Source organism: Mustela nivalis (assembly GCF_964662115.1).
Source record: "Mustela nivalis genome assembly, chromosome: 14".
Taxonomy (NCBI): domain Eukaryota; kingdom Metazoa; phylum Chordata; class Mammalia; order Carnivora; family Mustelidae; genus Mustela; species Mustela nivalis.
This window is the reverse complement of record NC_139033.1, coordinates 86,529,316-86,554,188: the sequence shown is the minus strand read 5'-3', so window position 1 is coordinate 86,554,188 and position 24,873 is coordinate 86,529,316. Positions and strand designations below refer to the sequence as shown.

Sequence of the window (24,873 nt, the reverse complement as noted above, 5' to 3'; positions counted from 1 at the left end):
CTAGGGAGAAAAAAAGCAAGTGTAGCATCCCTGCTTGCTGCTGGCCCAGGCAGTGAGCTGGGTATCCTCTGCCCTCCCCAGGGGGGTGGTCAAGCCTGGATTGCCTACCATAGTGAATGTCTGGGGCAACTTCCTCAGCTCTGGGGAGCTCAGTCTGGGCCAGGCTCAGGCAATACCTGGTCCCTGCTGCCCTCTTTAAATGAACTGAGCCAGAAGTCCCCAATGTGGACCTCTGATGTTGTGGTCTGCTCTCCGTGGAGAAAGTGGACAAAAAAGGGATATGTTTAAATATGCATCAGGCTAAATATATTCAATGTTGTATCTTAAACCTTAGATTACATCTTGTCTATATTTGATGTTAAATGTCCTTTATTTTATGAATTGATGATAATAAGTGATCATTTTCTTATTTATGTCCTTATTTGACAAAATTTAAACAATTAGCCAGTCTATATTGACCCCTGACCCCAACTTTGAAATTTTATTTGTCTATAAAAATCCTAAAGAGAAGACTAGAGACTCTAGATCTAGCGATACTAATTATGGGAGAATCTAAAATGCATTTTTTAAAAAATAGGGCTCATACTCTCTGTGGGTCCTGTGAAGCTTCTTATCTACTCTCTATTCCCTGTTTCCAAGAGCTTCCATTTGATTTTCCCCAGTGACGATTGTGGTGGTAGTGGGTTCTGCAGGACAGAGGCTAGAATGACTTATTCAAGGGCACACAGCAAAGAGGTGGTAGGGTTCTAGACTCCTCCCCCTTTCTCTGTCTATCCTACCACACTTCTGTGACCAGGGATGGTATGGCTGAGTCTGTGGATCTCCAGGTTGCTGTGCAGGATTTTAAAGGCTGTTGCTGACAGTGAAGTGTGAGGGGAAAAACACCTTTGAGTCTTCAAAACCAAAACCTCTCTTTTAATAAATTCAAATACTTTCCCTTTTTGAAAATGTCTGTGGTTGGAATACTTTCACACATTACTGCTTTAGACCCTCACAGTCAACCCCCCACCCCAGGAAGCTGGACAGGATTAATAATCCCATTCTATGGATGAGAGAGCTGAGGCCCAGAATCAGAAAGTGACTTGCCCAAGATCACACAGGGAGGATGGTTTCTCAGGTATTCATAGGAAGAAACCTGCATGAAGAGCTGAGAGTTTTAGGTTGCTTGTTGCTGATGTTTTCCAGCTTTTCGCGAAGTGGGAGGGTATGATGCCTTCATGAAAAAGTATATGAAAGCCATTCCAACTGTGGTTACTGCGGAAAACATCACCATCAAAGAAGAATGTTATACACCAAGAGCTGACTCCTTCCACATCTTCCGAGATCCCATCACAGGAGACCTGCCGTGGCCTGGGCTCATCTTTGGGTTGTCCATCCTTGCCCTGTGGTATTGGTGTACAGATCAGGTACCCATGTTGGATGTGTGGGGTGGACAGGGTGTTTCCAGGTCTCTACAGGGACTCTTATCTAAGGTTTGTGGTGTTGGATACAGTAGGGCAGGGCTCATATGGTCTAGGGTCACTGAACCTTGTGACAAGGGAATTCCAAGGACATGTGGGTGGGGAGCTGAAGGTAGCCAGAGAGCAATGAGAGGTCTCTGGCCTGTACCCCTCTCTTACGGGCTTTCCCTGGCAGGTCATTGTGCAACGCTGCCTCTCAGCCAAAAACATGTCTCATGTGAAGGCCGGCTGTATCTTATGTGGGTACATGAAGCTGCTGCCCATGTTCCTCATGGTGATGCCAGGAATGATCAGCCGCATCCTATACACAGGTGATGCCTCTTGCTGGACTCAGCAGCCACTCTCTCCCACTTTCCTCTCTCTGTGTCACTTCTAAAGCCTTGTAGCTTCCTGTTCTTTCTCTTCTGCCCTCTTCTTTTTTTCTTGCCACAATTACCAAATATTATTGTTTCCCCTTTATATAGCAAAAACTTGAGGTCACAGGACCTGTGGGGTTGTCTTCCCTGGTTCCTAACATTGACAATGACTTTAGACCCTTTTGCAAATTTTCTGAAGTTATGATACACCTCCAGCTGCAGTTTCTTCCAACTAATATTTGCTAACTTTTTGCTCAGTCTTCCTCAGGTTCTGGTAGTGTGTACGATGTCTTTAATGTCAAAGGACCCTGGCCAGTCTCTAACCCCGTTTCTTGGGCCATTTCTTTGAAGAGTCCTGAGCCTTGTACTTTACTATCTAGGGTATTAGAGTCTTTTTGACCATTTTGTGACTTCTTCAGCTTTGCCAGTTGCATTTTTTTGGTCAGCCAAACTGTTTCTTGGAATGTGAAATAATGGCAAAAAAAGAGAGTGCCAGGGAGTAAAACTTTGGTGAGCTCCCAAAATGAAGATAGGACAGTCTGGGGCACTTGCTGCCATTGGCTCCTTTTAGGTATACTCCTATACTGGCTCACCTGTCATGAGAAAAATATTTGTAACTGAATAATTTATATTTGTAACTGAATAATTTATGTTGTAATAATAATATATAATTAAGTTGTAAGTTATATACTATATGATTTATATTGTACAACACACACAAAAATATTTGAGATAGTGCTATAATGAATCGGCAGTCTCTATGGAGCAGCACTAAATGATATAACTGTAGTAGGTACCTAATAAATGTTTATTGATTTAATTCTAAAGAAGTTACTGGAATTTTCTCCAAGTCTCTAGATCATTTTCCCTTCCCATATCAGGCTACTTTTTATCTTTCTCTAACCCAGATTTTTCACATTTTGGAAGTATTGCCCAACATCCCCCCACTGAAGAATTCCCTCAGTCATCTGGGTGTTCAATCCTACTTGTAAAAATGCTGCTGCAAATAAACCTCAAATTAGGAGCCATGGGTCACTATGATCATCAGGAGAAACAAGACAATAGTCACTGCTATGTTGTAGGGAGGTCTAGCTAAAGTCTGAAGACTGTGCCCCCTCTCTATCCACCCTGAGCATTGCTTTATTTTCTCCCTCCTCTACCTAAGAACTCTTTTCCCCCAGTCAGATCTTGGATATGGTCATACCAGTAGGGCAGGGGCATGGTGTTGTAGGGCTCAACTTGAAGTTGCACTCTCTGTGGAACCAATTCAGGGCCTTGGGCAGGAATGTCCTGTTTGAAGTCTTATTTTAAGAAAGTGAATCTTGGAAATACTTCCTTGATTTCTGCTTGCTGACATGGCTCTTCATCTTTTCCCAGAAAAAGTTGCCTGCACCGTCCCCTCAGAATGTAAGAAATATTGTGGTACTGAGGTTGGCTGTACAAATGTTGCTTACCCGACGTTGGTGGTGGAGCTCATGCCCGATGGTGAGAGTCATTTTTCTGGCAAAGTCTTTCTTTGGAGGCTGATTTGGCTTCCTCTTTACGTAGATTTCTGTGGCCCTCTGGGGAAAAGCCATTTCTGAGCTTGGGAGCCCAGTAGGGAAGGCTTTCCTCTGGTGTCCTCAGCTTTTGAACACATCTTCCCTCATTGGAAAAGAGACATATGTTTAGGTTGAGCTCTATGAGGTCTAGCATGTGTTCATCAGTCAGGTGTTGGAAAATAGGTGATCTGAAAATGTGCTAGTGAAAAACACAGCTTTTCTGTGCTCATCTAGAAGATCTTTCAGAACTCTCCAACAGACATTAACATGAAAGCTTGAACTAAGTGGAATTTTCCCTTGGAAATGCATTGGTATTCCAAGGAAAAACCTGGAGGGAAAGGCAAAGCAGTTGTAACTACAGAATAAGGAAGTTTTAAAAACTTCCCAAAGAGGCAACTTACGGAATGGGTGAAGATTTTATTTGCAAATGACACTACATATAAAGGGCTGGTATTCAAGATCTATAAAGAACTTCTCCAACTCAAGACACAAAAAACAAAGAATCAAGTCAAAAAATGGGCAAAAGACATGAACAGACACTTCTCCAAATAAGACATACAAATGGCTAACACACACATGAAAAAGATGTTTGGCATCATTAGCCATCAGGAAAATTCAAATCAAAACCACATTGAGATACCACCTTATAACATTTAGAATGGCAAAAAATGAACAAGGCAAGAAACAGCAAATGTTGGAGAGGTTGTAGAGAAAGGGAACCCTCATACACTGTTGGTGGGAATGCAAGTTGGTGCAGCCACTTTGGAAAACAGTGTGGAGGTTCCTCGAAAAGTTAAAAAGAGAGCTACCCTTTGACCCAGAAATTGCACTACATGGCATTTACCCCAAAGATGCAGATGTAGTGAAAAGAAGTGAAAAGACATGCACCCAATGTTCATAGCAGCAATGCCCAGAATAGCCAAACTGTGAAAGGAGACTAGATGCCCTTCAACAGGTGAATGGATAAAGATGTGGTCCATATAAACACTGGAATATTACTCAGCCATCAGAAAGGATGAATACCCAATATTTGCATCAACATAGATGGAACTGGAGGAAACTACACTAAGTGAAATAAGCAGAAGACAATTATTATATGGTTTCACTTATTTGTGGAAAATAAGGAATAGCACGGAGGACATTAGGAGAAGGAAGGGAAAAATAAAGGGGAGGGTAACCAGAGGGGTAGATGAACCATGAGGGACTATGGACTCTGGGAAACAAACTGAGGGTTTTTGAGGGGAAGGGCTTGGGAAATGGGTTATCCCAGTGATGGATATTAAGGACACATATTGTAATGAGCACTGGGTGTTATACACAAACAGTGAATCATGGAACACTACATCAAAAAATAATGATGTACTGTATGGTGACTTACATAACCTAATAAAAAAATTAATAAAGAAATAAAATAAACAACAACAACAACAAAGGATGAGGAAGTTTGAGGCAGTAGATGGATGGGCCACAAGGGGGCTACAGAGAATGTGTTATCCTTGGAGTCCAGAATAATTAGAGTTTTGGGGTAGGCCTGTAGGGTTACTGTTCATATTTCATGTCAAAGAAAAAATCTAATTCTGGATCAAGGGATGTAAACTTAATTAGGTTAAGGGGTCTCAGGAGACTAAAAATTCAAAGGTACTGAACAGGAAAATTTGCAATAAACTTACAAAATTTTATCATTGAGAAGAAACCTAGAGACTAGTCAAACCTCTCCATTTCATAGTTAGGGGAAACTGAGACCTACAGAAGGAAAATGATTTTTTCCAAGGCCACACAGCAACTCAGTATCTGGCTTGCTTAACTGTGCTCAAGGCTGGAATTGAAGATTTTTTTTTTTAAACTGCAAACTGGATGTGTGACCTTGTACAAACCATTTGCATTCAAATTCTATAAAAATGGGGGTAATCGTTAACAATTCCACTGAACCAGGCTGCTTATTAATTAAGGTTGCAATAAGAAGAGTCACATGGCTGGTTCTTTTAGAGTTCTGGTTTGGATTACACTGTAATTTATTTATGTTATTTTCTTTCTCTCCTTTTTTTTTTTAAAAGATTTAAATGATTTACTTATATTTATTTATTTATTTTAAAAAGCTTTTATTTATTTATTTGTCAGAGAGAGAAAGCACAAGCAGGGGGAATGGCAGGCAGAGGGAGAAACAAGTTCCCTGCTGAGGGACCCTGATGTGTGGGACTCAGTACCAAGACCCCAGGATCATGTCCTGAGTCAAAGACAGGTGCTTAAGGGACTGAGCCACCCAAGCGTCTCTACTAAGTTATTTTAGAGAGAGAGCATGAGTGAATGGGGGAGCGGCAGTAGGAGAGAGTGAGAGACCCTTGAAGCAAACTCTGCTCAGCGCAGGGCCCCACATGGTGGTCAATCCTAGGACCCTGAGATCATGATCTGAGGCAAAACCAAGGAATCAAGTGACAGAGCCACCCAAGTTCCCCTAAAATTTTTTTTAAAGTAGGGGTGCCTGGGTGGCTCAGTGGGTTAAATCCTCTGCCTTCTGCTCAGGTCATGATCTCAGGGTTCTGGGATGGAGCCGCACATTGGGCTCTCTGCTCAGCAGGAGCTGAATTGTGTGCCTTAAGTGATGAATCATATGTATGTGAATTATAGCTCAGTAAAGATTTCAATGGAGAGAAAAAAAAAAAAAAAAAAAAAAAAAAGACAAGGCTGTATTCCCAGCTCTGACCCTAAGCAAGTTATGTCAACCTGGACCTCACTTCTTGGTGTGTTGAATGGGGATAATACTGCCATTCCCAAATCAGATAAGGGATTGTTCTTTTAAAATTTCTCCCAATCATGGGGGCACCTGGGTGGCTCAGTGTGTTAAAGCCTCTGCTTTCGGCTCAGGTCATGATCCCAGGGTATTGGGATCAACCCCATATCAGGCTTTCTGCTCAGCAGGGAGTCTGCTTTCCTCTTCTCTCTCTCTGCCTGCCTCTCTGCCTACTTGTGATCTTTCAAATAAACAAATAAATTAAAAAAAATTTCTCCCAATCATGGCCAACATGGTTTGCTATAATCTCTATTACTACTTTCATACCAAGGAGAACATAAAGGTGTCCCTGCTAGGGAATTTTTGTTAGTATATTCAGAGGTGTGCAACCATCACCATAATTTTAGAAAACTTTTATCACCTCTAAAAAATCCTGCACCTATTATCACCCCATATTTTATCCCATCCCCTAGGCAACCGTTCATCTACTCCCTCTCTCTATGGATTTGCTTATTTTGAGCACTTAACATAAACAGGGTTATATGATAGTTGTTCTTTGTGTCTGGCTTATTTCACTTAGAAGAATGCAAGGTTTATCTACATTATAGCATGCATTAGTACTTCACCCTTTTTTATTGATAAATAATATTCCATTGCATGGATATATCACACTTTGTTTATCATCAGTTGATAACATTGTCTTGTTTCTACTTTTTAGCTATTATAAATAATACTACTATGAACATTCATATTTGAGTTTTTAAAAAGATTTATTTATTTATTTTAGAGGGCGAGAGAGTGGGGGGCACAGAGGAAGAAGGAGAGAGAAAATCCTAAGCAGACTGCCCACTAAGCATGGAGCCCAATGAGGGGCTCAGTTTCATGACTCTGGATCATGACCTGAGCCAAAATCAAGAGTCAGACACTCAACCGACTGAGTGTTGTTCACGTCCAAGTTTTTATGTGAACATGTTTTTCTTTTGAACAGATACCTAGGAGTGAAATTAACGGGTCATATGGTAACTGCATGTTTGATTTGAGAAACTGCTAGAGTATTTGCAACAGTGGCTGTGTCCTTTTACATTACTGCCATCAATATGTGAGGGTTCCTATTTCTCCACATCTTCATCCACACTTGTTGTTATCTGTCTTTCTTTCTTCTTCTTCTTTTTTTTTTTAATTATACCCACCTTAATGGATACAGAGTAGTATTTTATTGTGGTTTTTGGTTTGAATTTCTTTGATGTTGAGCATCTTTTCATGTGATTATTAGCCACTTGTTTATCTTCTTTGGAGAAGCTTCTATTCAAGTTCTTTGTCTATTTTTAATTGGATTATTTGTCTTTTTTTATTATTCAGTTATACACGTCCTTTTTATATTCTGCACACTAGACCCTTATTAGACATATGAATTGCTAGTATTTCTTTCCATTCTATGGAGATTTCACTTTATTGAAAACATCATCTTTTGAATCATAGTTTGAATCATTCTGCTATACCATGAATTTTTAAATAAAAGACCTTATAAAACTCCTCTTAGATGGAATCACACATACCATCAGCACCATCACCATTAACCATTATCACCCCATTACCACCACCACCACCATCATCATCATCATTCAGTTGCAAAGTATTTACTCATATATATTTTGTCCTTATCTCTTTGTTGACTGCTTTGGGCTTACAGTATAATTTAAAGCCACAATTCATTCCTTGAAATACCTAGTCTTTCTGGAGAGACAAGTTGGAGAACATGGCATCGTATTGGAAGGCAAACAAACCTTGAGTTCTCACAATTTCCAAGTACAAAAGAGCTGAGTTGTTGTGTGTGCCACTCAGATCCTCCTTCTCTTTCAGGACTGAGAGGCCTGATGCTGTCAGTCATGTTGGCCTCTCTCATGAGCTCCTTAACCTCCATCTTCAATAGTGCCAGCACCCTCTTCACCATGGACATCTACACCAAGATCCGGAAGGGAGCATCTGAGAAAGAGCTCATGATTGCAGGAAGGTAAGTGCAGCATCTTCTTGCCACCCACCATGAAAGTTTGAATGGTCTGAACTATCCTTCAAGGTAGAGAAGACTGGTACATGCTTGGGTAGAATCGCAGTAACCTCTGTCATTAGTTATATTTACACTTTAGTGACATTTAACTTTAAATTGAGGATCATCAGGGTGCCTGGGTGGCAGATGGTTAAGCCTCTGCCCTTGGCTCATGTCATTATCTCTAGGTCTTGGGATCGAGCCCCATGTTGGGCTCCCAGCTTGGTGGGGACTCTGCTTCTCCCTCTCCCTCTGCTTCTCCCCCTGCTTGTGCTCTCTCTCTTTCTCTGCCTGTATGTCTCTCAAATGAATAAATAAATTAAAAAAAAGAAAAATATAAATTGAAGATCATCAAACAATGCCTGTCTGGAGTAAGATATGACATCAGAAATCATCCAATCTAACCCTCAGTTTATCAACAAACAAAAGGAGGCTTGTCTTGCCTAAATCCATGTAGTCTGGGCAGTGGCAGAAACAGGACTGGAATTCAGGCCAACTGAGTCCTTGTTCACGTCCCTTTATGCTACCCCATGTGGCCCTCCTCAGCCCTCTACACTGTAGGTCTTCACATGGGCCATCTTCAAGGCCCAGACGCCTCTGATGCCTTGACCATTTGCTGCAACATTTTTGCATTTGACTGTGAGGGTCAAGTGATACTGTGCTTGGGAACATGCTCTGTAAAGTCTAAAACACCACGCTATATGTACATTTGTTATTGCAAATGAGATAGTGGACACAACAGAATACCTGAAAGACAGAAGGGTTGATACATGGCTCATAGGTACTCATAATCTTGACTATCCATTGAGCAGATACTTGGAGAGAGGACTAACTAAAGCTCTGCTGTGTCTCTTTCTGGGGCTCTGGCAGGTCAACTTCCTCGGAGCAGAGGAATCAAGTCCCTGTGAGGTCAGTCAAGGAAAAGTTCCATAGTGAGTGTGGGAGGGGTATGGGCTGCCACTTCATAGGCCCCATCAATAAGATTAGGGCAAAGGAAGGAAAGGGGACAGGCCACTGTCAGGTGTTGAGACACCTAGCACTCAGGGAATATCTAACCAGGCCTGAGTCTACTCCTTTGCTTCACAGAAATCAGAACCATCATCCTGACTGGTTTTTCCTTAGAAAGGACTTTAGTTTTTCCTGTTTCTCCCCTCCTCCCTTATATCTATAAGATGCAACATGAGAAGAGAACCATTTTGTTGCTTTGCTCGGGGATGGCCCCCTTGGCTCTGAGATTGTTGGGGCCCACACTTTTGTACATCCCACGACTGCTGCCCTGGATTTTATCCCTGCCCTAGATGAGCTTATAGAAAATAATTCCAGACTTTGTTATGGTGACTGTAAGAGCAATCAAGGGCTCAAAGAAGGAAGAGGTGAACATGGCATGCAGTAGTTGGGGAAAGCTCCTGGAAGAGGGAGGCCTGACCTGAGGCCAAAATGGTAGGTAGGATTTGGGTATATGGGGGCAGTGGAAGGGGATTCCAGGAGAAATATATGAGTGAAAACACTGCTTTGTAAAGGTTAGTGTAAGATTCTTTTGCCTTAAATTCATGTAAGATAAAGGAATCATAGCCATCCTTCTAATTAAATCAAAAGCACAAGTAAGGGGAGCTTGTAAGGGAACCCTCCAATCTCTTCATGACTTGAAGTGAAATTCAAGAGGAGAGCTGGAAATACTTGGTAGTGTCCCTTTCTTTCTAGACTGTTTCTTTATAAACTATTTTTCATTGTGGTCTTCACTTTATTATGAAGAAGAGGAGGAGAAGGGAAAGGAGGAGAAGGAGAAAAAAATAAAAATTATGGCCTTTACTATTTACTGTTTGCTAGGTGTTTTATTATAGCTGATCCTTATTCTAGAATTGCAAGGTCAGTCTTATTGTCCCCAATTCACAGACAGAGAGATTGAGATTCAGAGAGGTTAAGCAACGTATCCTATGTCACACATAGAAAAGAAAAATTTGAGTCCAGGACCCTTGTTCCTACATTCTACTACTTGTCAAAGTGTGATTCTCTTATGGCAGTTACTGGTTTAGGTTTGTCAAGTGCATTACATTTATTCACAGGCACAGATGACTTTCTCATAGAGGCAGAATACAGATGGAAAAAAAGCCTCAAGAATGAATTTGCTAATTATTTTTCCTTGCCTATGGTAATATTACACACACACACACACATAATATGTATATATAATATACAATAAATAAAATGATACACACACATATAAATATCTACATTTGTGTGTATATATATTTGCTATATATATTATATATATATACACACATCTGACATATAGTAATCATACACATATGATACATATATATATCATACATCTGACACATAGTAATATGTATTTATTCATATAGAGCCATTTATTGACGTTGTATTGGGGGATTTTGATTTCAGGTTGTTCATCCTGGTGCTGATAGGTGTCAGCATTGCCTGGGTACCCATTGTGCAGTCAGCACAAAGTGGGCAGCTCTTCGATTACATCCAGTCCATTACCAGTTACTTGGGACCACCCATTGCAGCCGTCTTCTTGCTTGCTATTTTCTGGAAGAGAGCCAATGAGCCGGTAGGTTTCATTTTTGCATGTCCTGAAAAGCCACTCTGACACAGAAGTGTCACAGCTCCACCTGGAGCACCATATTCTGTATGGGAGGGATTCTATTTCCCAGAGATCTCAAGCAGAAATAGATGTGCTGCTGAAGGTTTTTATGGCAAAGCCTTCAGGGACTCTCCTGGGTATACATTCTTTTGGATTCACCTCCCCTCCTTGCTGCAGGTTCCAAACTCATTCCCAACTAATGATATACATGTTCCATCCAACCTGAATGACTTTGGCTTGTTAACATGGCACTAGCCGGGAAGTTTGTATCCCAGGCGAGCAGCTCCAGAGGAAGTCCTAGCACAGGCTCCCTCTAGTGGTTCCTTTAAAAAAAATTTCCTTTTTAAAAAAAGTTATATTCAGCCACTGTATGGTACATCATTAGTTTTCGATGTAGTGTTCCGTGATTCATTAGTTGCATGTAACACCCAGTGCTCATCACAACACGTGCCCTCCTTAATACTCATCACCCTGTTACCTCATCCTTTCACCCCCTTCTCCTTCGTAAACTTCAGTTTGTTTCCCAGGGTTTGTAGTCCCTCAGGGTTCATCTCCCTCTCTGATTTCTCTCCCTTCTGATTTCCCTCCCTTCCCTAATGATCCTTTGTGCTATTGTTTACATTCCACATATGAACAAAGCTATATGATAATTGTCTTTCTCTGCTTGACTTATTTCACTTGACATAATCCCCTCCAGTTCCTCCCATGTTGATGCAAATGGTGAGTATTCATCCTTTCTGATGGCTGAGTAATATTCCATTGTATATATGTACCTCTAGTGGTTCTGCAGTGAGCTTGGCTTTCCAGCCAGCACCTCTCAAGGCCCAGTGAAAAGCGATGTCCTGGTGCTCAAGCAATTTATATGCAAAACAACATAAGGTAGATAATAATTAAGGGATAAAACATAGCATAGAATATGAGAAGGATTCACAGAAAGACTATATTAGCATGGGCTGAACTAGAGGGAAGAGAGGGTGTGCAAAGCAGAGAGAGAACAGCACCAGAACTTGGAGGCAGAAGTGCAAGGATAAGCATGAGGATGAGGAGTTTGAAAGGCATTTCACATGACTTGAGAAGGAGTTTGTGTGTATGAGTTAATGGAAGAAATGCTAGACAAGAATGTTGAAGTTAAATTAGGAATGGCTCCTTTGAAAAAGCCAGGCCAGAGGGTTGGATTTTCATTGGGGTGCTGTTACAGGTTTTGAAGCACCATGAAAAGGATGCCTTTGGATATGGCTTCTGACTGGGGTATTGCTCACCTGTCTCTGTATTAAACCATCTGCACACTCAGGGAAGGCTGGGATCGAGTGGGGGTAATAACTGTGTAGCCCATTTTCTGAAGCAGTATCAATGATGACATATTTTTGGTTAGAGACAACCCCTTTCTCCCAATAGGACAGAAACAAATATACACTTGGGAAATACCTCACTGGAATGGCCCAGCTTTGAAGTGTAAAATTATGTGTGTTTCTCTTCACTCAACATTTGACATTAGGAACATAGTCCAGATTTGCTGGCAACACAAAACTGCATGCACAGATAAATACCCTTGAGAGATCAGAATTAAACCTGCAAGTGATCATGACTGGTTTGAGAAATAGGCACACTCTTCAGATTTATTTCTTTTTTTTTTTTTTTTTTTTTTTTTAATTTATTTTTTATTTTCAGCATAACAGTATGCATTATTTTTCACCACACCCAGTGCTCCATGCAATTCGTGCCCTTTATAATACCCACCACCTAGTACCCCAACCTCCCACCCCCCACCCCTTCAAAACCCTCAGATTGTTTTTCAGAGTCCATAGTCTCTCATGGTTCACCTCCCCTTCCAATTTCCCCCAACTCCCTTCTCCTCTCTAACTCCCCATGTCCTCCATGCTATTTGTTATGCTCCACAAATAAGTGAAACCATATGATAATTGACTCTCTCTGCTTGACTTATTTCACTCAGCATAATAATCTCTTCCAGTCCCGTCCATGTTGCTACAAAAGTTGGGTATTGGTCCTTTCTTTTTTTTTTTTTTTTTTATAAACATATATTTTTATCCCCAGGGGTACAGGTCTGTGAATCACCAGGTTTACACACTTCACAGCACTCACCAAAGCACATACCCTTCCCAATGTCCATAATCCCACCCCCTTCTCCCAAACCCCCTCCCCCCAGCTACCCTCAGTTTGTTTTGTGAGATTAAGAGTCACTTATGGTTTGTCTCCCTCCCAATCCCATCTTGTTTCATTTATTCTTCTCATACCCACTTAAGCCTCCATGTTGCATCACCACTTCCTCATATCAGGGAGATCATATGATAGTTGTCTTTCTCCGCTGGACTTATTTCGCTAAGCATGATACGCTCTAGTTCCATCCATGTTGTCGCAAATGGCAAGATTTCATTTCTTTTGATGGCTGCATAGTATTCCATTGTGTATATATACCACATCTTCTTGATCCATTCATCTGTGGATGGACATCTAGGTTCTTTCCATAGTTTGGCTATTGTGGACATTGCTGCTATAAACATTCGGGTGCATGTGCCCCTTTGGATCACTACATTTGTATCTTTAGGGTAAATACCCAATAGTGCAATTGCTGGGTCATAGGGCAGTTCTATTTTCAACATTCTGAGGAACCTCCATGCTGTTTTCCAGAGTGGCTGCACCAGCTTGCATTCCCACCAACAGTGTAGGAGGGTTCCCCTTTCTCCACATCCTCGCCAGCATCTGTCATTTCCTGACTTGTTGATTTTAGCCATTCTGACTGGTGTGAGGTGATATCTCATTGTGGTTTTGATTTGTATTTCCCTGATGCCGAGTGATATGGAGCACTTTTTCATGTGTCTGTTGGCCATCTGGATGTCTTTGCAGAAATGTCTGTTCATGTCCTCTGCCCATTTCTTGATTGGATTATTTGTTCTTTGGGTGTTGAGTTTGCTAAGTTCTTTATAGATTCTGGACACTAGTCCTTTATCTGATATGTCGTTTGCAAATATCTTCTCCCATTCTGTCAGTTGTCTTTTGATTTTGTTAACTGTTTCCTTTGCTGTGCAAAAGCTTTTGATCTTGATGAAATCCCAATAGTTCATTTTTTCCCTTGCTTCCCTTGCCTTTTGCGTTGTTCCTAGGAAGATGTTGCTGCGGCAGAGGTCGAAGAGGTTGCTGCCTGTGTTCTCCTCAAGGATTTTGATGGATTCCTTTCGCACATTGAGGTCCTTCATCCATTTTGAGTCTATTTTTGTGTGTGGTGTAAGGAAATGGTCCAATTTCATTTTTCTGCATGTGGCTGTCCAATTTTCCCAGCACCATTTATTGAAGAGGCTGTCTTTTTTCCATTGGACATTCTTTCCTGCTTTGTCGAAGATGAGTTGACCATAGATTTGAGGGTCTATTTCTGGGCTCTCTATTCTGTTCCATTGATCTATGTGTCTGTTTTTGTGCCAGTACCATGCTGTCTTGATGATGACAGCTTTGTAATAGAGCTTGAAGTCCGGAATTGTGATGCCACCAACGTTGGCTTTCTTTTTCAATATCCCTTTGGCTATTCGAGGTCTTTTCTGGTTCCATATAAATTTTAGCATTATTTGTTCCATTTCTTTGAAAAAGATGGATGGTACTTTGATAGGAATTGCATTAAATGTGTAGATTGCTTTAGGTAGGATAGATGTTTTCACAATATTTATTCTTCCAATCCAGGAGCATGGAACATTTTTCCATTTCTTTGTGTCTTCCTCAATTTCTTTCATGAGTACTTTATAGTTTTCTGAGTATAGATTCTGTGTCTCTTTGGTTAGGTTTATTCCTAGGTATCTTATGGTTTTGGATGCAATTGTAAATGGGATTGACTCCTTAATATCTCTTTCTTCTGTCTTGCTGTTGGTGTAGAGAAATGCAACTGATTTCTGTGCATTGATTTTATATCCTGACACTTTACTGAATTCCTGTATAAGTTCTAGCAGTTTTGGAGTGGAGTCTTTTGGGTTTTCCACATATAGTATCATATCATCTGCGAAGAGTGATAATTTGACTTCTTCTTTGCCGATTTGGATGCCTTTAATTTCCTTTTGTTGTCTGATTGCTGAGGCTAGGACCTCTAGTACTATGTTGAATAGCAGTGGTGATAATGGACATCCCTGCCGTGTTCCTGACCTTAGTGGAAAAGCTTTCAGTTTTTCTCCATTGAGAATGATATTTGCGGTGGGTTTTTCATAGATGGCTTTGATGATATTGAGGTATGTGCCCTCTATCCCTACACTTTGAAGAGTTTTGATCAGGAAGGGATGCTGTACTTTGTCAAATGCTTTTTCAGCATCTATTGAAAGTATCATATGGTTCTTGTTCTTTCTTTTATTGATGTGTTGTATCACATTGACTGATTTGCGGATGTTGAACCAACCTTGCAGCCCTGGAATAAATCCCACTTGGTCGTGGTGAATAATCTTTTTAATGTACTGTTGAATCCTATTGGCTAGTATTTTGTTGAGTATTTTCGCATCTGTGTTCATCAAGGATATCGGTCTATAGCTCTCTTTTTTGGTGGGATCCTTGTCTGGTTTTGGGATCAAGGTGATGCTGGCCTCATAAAATGAGTTTGGAAGTTTTCCTTCCATTTCTATTTTTTGGAACAGTTTCAGGAGAATAGGAATTAGTTCTTCTTTAAATGTTTGGTAGAATTCCCCCGGGAAGCCATCTGGCCCTGGGCTTTTGTTTGTTTGGAGATTTTTAATGACTGTTTCAATCTCCTTACTGGTTATGGGTCTGTTCAGGCTTTCTATTTCTTCCTGGTTCAGTTGTGGTAGTTTATATGTTTCTAGGAATGCATCCATTTCTTCCAGATTGTCAAATTTATTGCCGTAGAGTTGCTCATAGTATGTTCTTATAATAGTTTGTATTTCTTTGGTGTTAGTTGTGATCTCTCCTCTTTCATTCATGATTTTATTTATTTGGGTCCTTTCTCTTTTCTTTTTGATAAGTCGGGCCAGGGGTTTATCAATTTTATTAATTCTTTCAAAGAACCAGCTCCTAGTTTTGTTGATTTGTTCTATTGTTTTTTTGGTTTCTATTTCATTGATTTCTGCTCTGATCTTTATGATTTCTCTTCTCCTGCTGGGCTTAGGGTTTCTTTCTTGTTCTTTCTCCAGCTCCTTTAGGTGTAGGGTTAGGTTGTGTACCTGAGACCTTTCTTGTTTCTTGAGAAAGGCTTGTACCGCTATATATTTTCCTCTCAGGACTGCCTTTATTGTGTCCCACAGATTTTGAACTGTTGTATTTTCATTATCATTTGTTTCCATGATTTTTTTCAATTCTTCTTTAATTTCCCGGTTGACCCATTCATTCTTTAGAAGGATACTGTTTAGTCTCCATGTATTTGGGTTCTTTCCAAACTTCCTTTTGTGGTTGAGTTCTAGCTTTAGAGCATTGTGGTCTGAAAATATGCAGGGAATGATCCCAATCTTTTGATACCGGTTGAGTCCTGATTTAGGACCAAGGATGTGATCTATTCTGGAGAATGTTCCATGTGCACTAGAGAAGAATGTGTATTCTGTTGCTTTGGGATGAAATATTCTGAATATATCTGTGATGTCCATCTGGTCCAGTGTGTCGTTTAAGGCCTTTATTTCCTTGCTGATCTTTTGCTTGGATGACCTGTCCATTTCAGTGAGGGGAGTGTTAAAGTCCCCTACTATTATTGTATTGTTGTTGATGTGTTTCTTTGATTTTGTTATTAATTGGTTTATATAGTTGGCTGCTCCCACGTTGGGGGCATAGATATTTAAAATTGTTAAATCTTCTTGTTGGACAGACCCTTTGAGTATGATATAGTGTCCTTCCTCATCTCTTATTATAGTCTTTGGCTTAAAATCTAATTGATCTGATATAAGGATTGCCACTCCTGCTTTCTTCTGATGTCCATTAGCATGGTAAATTCTTTTCCATCCCCTCACTTTAAATCTGGAGGTGTCTTCGGGCTTAAAATGAGTTTCTTGGAGGCAACATATAGATGGGTTTTGTTTTTTTTATCCATTCTGATACCCTGTGTCTTTTGACAGGGGCATTTAGCCCATTCACATTCAGGGTAACTATTGAGAGATATGAATTTAGTGCCATTGTATTGCCTGTAAGGTGACTGTTATTGTATATGGTCTCTGTTCCTTTCTGATCTACCACTTGTAGGCTCTCTCTTTGCTTAGAGGACCCCTTTCAATATTTCCTGTAGAGCTGGTTTGGTATTTGCAAATTCTTTCAGTTGTTGTTTGTCCTGGAAGCTTTTAATCTCTCCTTCTATTTTCAATGATAGCCTAGCTGGATATAGTATTCTGGGCTGCGTGTTTTTCTCGTTTAGTGCTCTAAAAATATCATGCCAGCTCTTTCTGGCCTGCCAGGTCTCTGTGGATAAGTCAGCTGCCAATCTAATATTTTTACCATTGTATGTTACAGACTTCTTTTCCCGGGCTGCTTTCAGGATTTTCTCTTTGTCACTGAGACTTGTAAATTTTACTATTAGGTGACGGGGTGTGGGCCTATTCTTATTGATTTTGAGGGGCGTTCTCTGAACCTCCTGAATTTTGATGCTCGTTCCCTTTGCCATATTGGGGAAATTCTCCCCAATAATTCTCTCCAGTATACCTTCTGCTCCCCTCTCTCTTTCTTCTTCTTCTGGAATCCCAATTATTCTAATGTTGTTTCGTCTTATGGTGTCACTTAATTCTCGAATTCTCCCCTCGTGGTCCAGTAGCTGTTTGTCCCTCTTTTGCTCAGCTTCTTTATTCTCTGTCATTTGGTCTTCTATATCACTAATTCTTTCTTCTGCCTCATTTATCCTAGCAGTGAGAGCCTCCATTTTTGATTGCACCTCATTAATAGCTTTTTTGATTTCAACTTGGTTAGATTTTAGTTCTTTTATTTCTCCAGAAAGGGCTTTTATATCTCTCGAGAGGGTTTCTCTAATATCTTCCATGCCTTTTTCGAGCCCGGCTAGAACCTTGAGAATTGTCATTCTGAACTCTAGATCTGACATATTACCGATGTCTGTATTGATTAGGTCCCTAGCCTTTGGTACTGCCTCTTGTTCTTTTTTTTGCGTTGAATTTTTACGTCTTGTCATTTTGGCCAGATAAGAGTAAATGAAGGGGCAAGTAAAATACTAAAAGGGTGGCAACAACCCCAGGAAAATATGCTTTAACTAAATTAGAAGAGATCCAAAATCGTGAGTGGGGAGAAAGGGGATAAAAAGAGGTTCAAAAAGGAAGAAAGAAAAAAAAAGAAAAGAAAAAAAAATTTTTTTTAAAAAAAGAAAACACCTTTCAGAAAGTGGTTGTTTTTCTGTTTCCAGAATTGCTGTTCTTCTTCTCTTCGGTCTGCCGATGGATTTTCAGGTGTTTGCAATCTTTAGATAAGCTATCTAGCTGATCTCCGGCTAGCTGAAGCAGTCTCAGCTTGCTACTTCTCCGCCATCTTGACTCCTCCTCTTCAGATTTATTTCAATAGGGATTGGCAGAAGCTGAGAGATTTCTAAAATACAAGTTAGTATAGTGTGGCTAGAAGCCCATCTGGGTATTGCTGTGGACTAAAAACAGATTCAGTTCAACAAAGGACTGTGGCAGCCAAAAAATAAGGCTAAAAATTGGGATAGAGTGTAGTGGTTCTCAACTGGGGGAGATTTTGCCCTTCCCCAAGGGAACTTTTGGCAAAGTCTGGCAACATTTTGATTGGCTTTGATTCAGAAAATGCTACTAGTATCTATTGTGTGGAAGCCAATACACAGGACAGCTCCCCTCAGGCTCAACCCCCAGTCACAAAAGAATTATCCAGCCCAAATGTCACAGGTCTGAGGGTGAGAAGCCATTGCTAGAGTCTCTGGAGAGCAGCACATAGAGACTACAAAATGATTCTCAGGACCGGTCAGGGATTGTGTTTAATAAGGGGTGACTCACGGGACGCCTGGCTGGCTCAGTTGGTTGGACGACTGCCTTCGGCTCAGGTCATGATCCTGGAGTCCCGGGATCGAGTCCCTCATCGGGCTCCCAGCTCCATGGGGCGTCTGCTTCTCCCTCTGACCTTCTTCTCCTCGTTCATGCTCTCTCTCACTGTCTCTCTCTCAAGTAAATAAATAAAATCTTAAAAAAAAAAAAAGGGGTGACTCATTAAAATCTTGAGGAAAATGTCAAAATTTCCCAGATTTTTCAAGAGCCTCTTGAGAATAAACTGAAAGGAACAGGAAGATACTAATTGCCAAAAGAGAAGGACTATATGTTGGCTAATTCAATTAAATAATTAATTTAAATGAAATGAAAATTGAAATTAAATTTAAAAAGTTTTATTTATTTATTTGTCAGAGAGAGAGAGAGAGAGCACGCACAAGCAGGGGGAGAGCCAGGTAGAGAAGGCAAAGGGAAAAGCAGGCTTCTAGTGAGCAAGGGACCCAATGTGGGACTCAATTCCAGGACCCTGGGATCATGATCTGAGCCAAAGGTAGACACTAACCAACTGACCCAGGCATCCTGCTAATTGAATTTAAATAAAAATAAAAAAAAGCAAAAAAGCAAAAGAGAAGAAAAACTTTATAGCAGATTTTATCAATACTATTCATACAAACTAAAGTAAAAAAGTAATTTTTGAATGAATATGTGTGTGGGGAATGAATGGGGGACATCTTTTTCCTCATCTATTTATCTATCATCTATCTATCTGTCTATCTATCATCTATCCTTTACCATCTACCATCATCTATCTACCTAGCAGATACTTCCAGAAGTTAGACGGAGAGCTGACAACACAAAGGGAATAAATCTTGGTTCCTTCCCTGGGCAAATTCCCAGTTCAGATGGGGAGAGAGAGAAGTGATTGAGTGATTCCACAGAAGGGGAATTGGTGCTGGAATTGGAGGTGTGTCTATAGTGCAGTCACAGCACGGAGGATGGGTCCATCCAATTCTGTCTTAGGAGAAGAGGGGACATGTAAGCTAGAATAAGGTTACCAGGAAGGGAGGAGCTTGTGTTCTCCCAGATAAAGAGTGACCTGTACAAAGACATAGGACATGAATACACTGATAATTGAACACACCTGGGATATAAAGTGCAGGGGTACCCATGGCTAGGAAAGTTCAAGGATCAACATTTGACATGAAAGCTCTTTCTTACCACCCTTCTATGAGCTCACTGTACTTTGTCACTTATCCTTTTAAAATGTGGCCTCTAGATTTAGACCTGGTTCTCTAGGTGAGGCCTGACTGAAAAGGAAGCAAGAAGGAAATAAGGAAGGAAGGAAAGGAGGGAAGGGGTTTTAAAAAAAACCCTGAAAAATTGTACCCCTGTATTTTTAGTCTCTTAAAGGATTTCCATATTTTTAATATGCAAACCCAAAACTTAATGTAAAGACACATAATATAATCTTGTGTTTTCAAATTAAAAACAGTGACTTTGGATCTATAAAAGGGACTATGAAGAAAGTAGTATTTATATTTTGATGGAAACATTCTTTTCTCTTCCATCCCTCAAAGACCCAATTTGTTTTTCAAAGGCTTCAAGGAAAACAAATTATTTCATAAGTAATTACATTACCTTTGAATGTGCTTAAATCTGGAGGCTGATGGTGATAGCAGCTACAGGAACCAGAGTCAAATTATTTATTTATTTAAAAATTTTTTTTGATTTTTTATAAACATATAATATATTTTTATCCCCAGGGGTACAGGTCTGTGAATTGCCAGGTTTACACACTTCACAACATTCACCATAGCACATACCCTCCCCAATGTCCATAACCCTACCCCACCTTCTCTCAACCCCCCTCCCCCCAGCAACCCTCAGTTTGTTTTGTGAGATTAAGAGTCACTTATGGTTTGTCTTCCTCCCAATCCCATCTTGTTTCATTCATTCTTCTCCTACCCCCTTAACCCCCCATGTTGCATCACCACTTCCTCATATCAGGGAGATCATATGATAGTTGTCTTTCTCCGATCAGAGTCAAATTATTATTATAGAGGGCACGGATTGCATGGAGCACTGGGTGTGGTGCAAAAATAATGAGTACTGCTTTTCTGAAAATAAATAAATTAATTAAAAAAATAAAATTAAAAATTAATTTTTGGAATTAAGGCTTTGGGTTGACACTAGACACAAGTTATTAGACATTGCTACCCCATTATATTATCAATCTTGTTTTATGACCCAGGTAAAATCATCACTGAAACATGATAAACACACCTTCAGGCTTGGCCTGACATCACACTCTTAGCCATATTCTGAACGCCAGCATTCTGGCTTCAGAAGGCCTGAAGCTATCATTTGTCTCATTTTTATTCCTTTTTCTCTGTCTCCCAGGAATTCCCTGATGTTTTGTGTGTTTGGTGTTAATTAACCCAAGGTTTTCTTTCACAGGGAGCCTTTTGGGGACTGGTCATAGGATTTCTGGTTGGGGTGTCCCGTATGGTGACTGAATTTGCCTATGGAACTGGGAGCTGCATGCAGCCCAGCAACTGTCCCACGATTATCTGTGGTGTGCACTACCTGTACTTTGCCATCATCCTCTTTGTCATATCTGTCATCGTCATCGTGGTTGTCTCTCTCTTCACCAAACCAATTCCAGATGTGCACGTGAGTATCCGTTTTGGGGAATGTGTCCTTCCCTTGCTTCATGCTCATGCTACAACACCCACCTTGTTGCCCTTTCCTCAATTAAACATCTCACACTCACATGACTAAAACAGTCCTTGCTTACCGTTGGTTTTACATAGAAAGACACAAGCCAGAAAACACGATGTGCTAGCAAGGTGGTGTCAAGTGTGTGTCTTCTGTAGGAGTCCTCACCACAGTTATTTCAGTCCAGGGGCTAATCTCTGGATCCTGCTCACCAAGTAACAGCATAGGTGCAAGGGAATGAGATCACTTGGGTGAGTACAGGGACTAGCCTGTTTTAGATACTCAAGTCTCAAATAGAAACTTAGATTTCTTCTAGTAGACCCATGGCATAACTTTCAGGGGTCTCAGCAAGGGACATAGTTACAAAAAAACCATGCTCAGGGAAATCTGAAGTATGATATACCCTTAATTTTTTCCCCTATTAACCCTCCAAACAATTATCCATATAATTTGAGGAATTTCAAATATCAAAGTCCAATTGATTCAAGACTCCAAAATGGCAAATAGTCTTCTTTAATTCTAGATGTCACCCTTGGTTTAGGATTCATTCATAGCTCTCCCAATGCAGATGAAAATTTCTAATTATAGGTCACTTTTACCATAAACAATATAATTTGGGCATCCAACACAGCTAATACTAACCTTTTTCAGGTTTCTAAGAACAGAGGTAGAGTTTACCCAAGATCATGTTAGTCCATAGAGAAAGAGAAGGGTTTTTTTTTTTTTTTTTAACTTTTTACTCATGCATATACAAATACAGGGACTTATGGAATCCCGAAGAGACCTTCGACCTCCTTGCCAAATTTTCAAAACTGTACCTAATCTTAATGTCAAACAGACTGCTTTTATAAAAGAAGAATCACCATTATGTTTATTGGCTGAATCTGTCAATAGGCTTTCTTTGTGCTGTATTAACTGCTTCCTGATGTCTCAGTGTTTGCAAGTATTGCAGCCCTAAACACATTTAGCCCCAGGATTCCTCTTTTTTTTTTTTTCCTTAAAGATGTTACTTATTTATTTGACAGAGAGAGACACAGAAGGAGGGGGAGTGGGAGAGAGAGAAGCAGGGTTCTTGCTGAGCAGGGAGCCTGATGCAAGAAGGCTCCGAACTAGGACCCTGGGATCATGACCTGAGCTGAAGGCAGACAGCCAGGCACCCCATCCATGATTCCCCTTGAAGCAGAGAAAGCAACGTAGTCATCGAAGAGGGCATAGCTGGAATGAATACATTTCATTGACTTTCAGACTTCTTCAAGTTTCTGGTTTCATGTACATAGAAACTGTCTCCAGTGCTACTCAATTCTAATATGGTTCATGATTCTACAGATTATTTTCTTATAATGTGACAAACACACGGTGCAAACTCTGCTCTACACTTCTGGTCTGGAGAAATGGGTTTTTGGTCTTCTTTCTTAGCACCAATGCTAAAAGGAACAAATTTAGTCATCATATATAAGAAGAGTTCATTCATTCAAGACAGACATTTCTTTATTCAAGGCAATCTCTTAGTCTTTGAATATTATATTCATGTGTGTAATTTACATCGAAGTGCTCAACTTATTTAGAGATAATGTGGATAGAAACTGTTATCTATGTTTTGGTCAGTACTGAGAGACCACAGTACCTTTTTGTTGTTGTTGTTTGCATTTTTTTTTAATTTTGAATTTTTTATAAACATATATTTTTATCCCCAGGGGTACAGGTCTGTGAATCGCCAGGTTTACACATTTCACAGCACTCACCAAAGCTCATACCCTCCCCAATGTCCATAACCCCACCCCCCTTCTCCCAACCACCCTCCCCCCAGCAACCCTCAGTTTGTTTTGTGAGATTAAGAGTCACTTATGGTTTGTCTCCCTCCCAATCCCATCTTGTTTCATTGATTCTTTTCCTACCCACTTAAGCCTCCATGTTGCATCACCACTTCCTCATATCAGGGAGATCATATAATAGTTGTCTTTCTCTGCTTGACTTATTTCGCTAAGCATGATACGCTCTAGTTCCATCCATGTTGTCGCAAATGGCAAGATTTCATTTCTTTTGATGGCTGCATAGTATTCCATTGTGTATATATACCACATCTTCTTTGTTGTTTGCATTTTTAAATGAGTTTCATTCAGCAAACACTGACCAAATCAATGTTTTAAAAGGGGCATCTCCAGTATCCTATGTGTTCTAGAGCAATAACTAATCATTCACTGACACCTTTAGGAAATGATGCACTTTTTCTTTTCTTGAGCACATTTCTTTTTTTCTCTCAACTTCTTGGCACCAGACACTGTTTGGTTCTTTCTGCCAACCTGTTATGCTTTTTCCACAGCTCTACCGCCTGTGTTGGAGCCTGCGCAACAGCAAAGAGGAGCGTATTGACTTGGATGCAGGAGAGGAGGACTTTCAAGAAACCCCAGAAGAGACCATTGAAATAGGTAATTTGTGATTTAGAGCCTATCCCAAGCCCTAAAATGTTACTCCTCCAACAGAAAGACTACCTTACTGAAGTCTTTACAAAATGCCTACATCAAAGCTCAGATCTCTCTTTATAAGTGAGTGAGGTGGGGGATGAGATAGATAAATGGATTTTGGGAAGTTCAATCTGAGGTCTGGTCAAGAGGAATAGAGAGGTGCAGAATCTCCTCAGCCTCCTTATACCTCATAGTTCAGAATGCTCTCTAAGTATGAGTGGTGTATTTTCTACCCTGACTTGACTGGGGCATGACATGGGAGAAGGAAAGAGTCAGAGCCTGTGAACTGAAAGCAGATGGAATCTAAGCTATGGTCAGTCTAGTGACACCAGAAGGATGGTGAGAGGCTCATTGGTGTCTTATATCCACATAAGATTTAGAAAATTAAATGTCTCTGAAGTCCAGTAAGATAATGCTTAGTCAGTATTCAGAGATTTATCCTGATCATGGAGAAAAGTTTTCCTCAGCTTATGTATTAGAACTTTTTCTCTTTAGTTGGGACTGGATGGAGGATGGTTGTGGAGAGATGTATGATGTGCTAAGGTGTGAGAGTACAAGGTCATAGGTGCTTTATCTGCAGGACTAGAGGTCTCATCACTCCATCTGAAGGAAAGTACAGGTACAGCAGAATAGATTCTGAATATGGCCATCAGAAATATCAGAGAATCCTAGCTTTGGAAAGGGCCCTAAAGATCATTTATTCTTATGGCCCTATTTTACAGATATGTAAATTGAGGTCAGAGCCTATTATCCCAGCTTTGATATAATGTGGTCTTAACCAAGACATTTTAGTTCTGAAACCTGCAACTCTGCATGTACTGGAAGGAACCTGGAGCCATAGGCAGTTGATCAGGTTGTTGAAAAAGATAAACCTTTTCTGCTTCCTTGGAGCAGGGAGGCATCAATATGCTGCCTGCTTCTCCCACCTCCAAAAGTGTCTCTACACTGAAGGAGAATATAACAGATTTGAAAGACTGACTTATTTCATTTAGCATTATACACCATGTTTTGGCAAATGACAAAATTTTATTCTTTTTTATGGCTGA

General features: G+C 40.3%; 1 protein-coding gene across 1 annotated transcript in view; it reads left to right on the top strand.

The window, feature by feature from the left end:
• SLC5A1 (solute carrier family 5 member 1) overlaps positions 1 to 24,873 on the top strand; it is an 82,010-nt gene that overhangs the window by 42,885 nt on the left and 14,252 nt on the right. Inside the window, exons 8-14 of the mRNA XM_082697884.1 lie at positions 1,186 to 1,406; positions 1,636 to 1,771; positions 3,194 to 3,301; positions 7,946 to 8,096; positions 10,533 to 10,701; positions 21,105 to 21,320; positions 23,686 to 23,791. Coding sequence (XP_082554010.1) covers positions 1,186 to 1,406; positions 1,636 to 1,771; positions 3,194 to 3,301; positions 7,946 to 8,096; positions 10,533 to 10,701; positions 21,105 to 21,320; positions 23,686 to 23,791 — 1,107 coding nt within the window. The remainder of the gene's footprint in view (positions 1 to 1,185; positions 1,407 to 1,635; positions 1,772 to 3,193; positions 3,302 to 7,945; positions 8,097 to 10,532; positions 10,702 to 21,104; positions 21,321 to 23,685; positions 23,792 to 24,873) is intronic.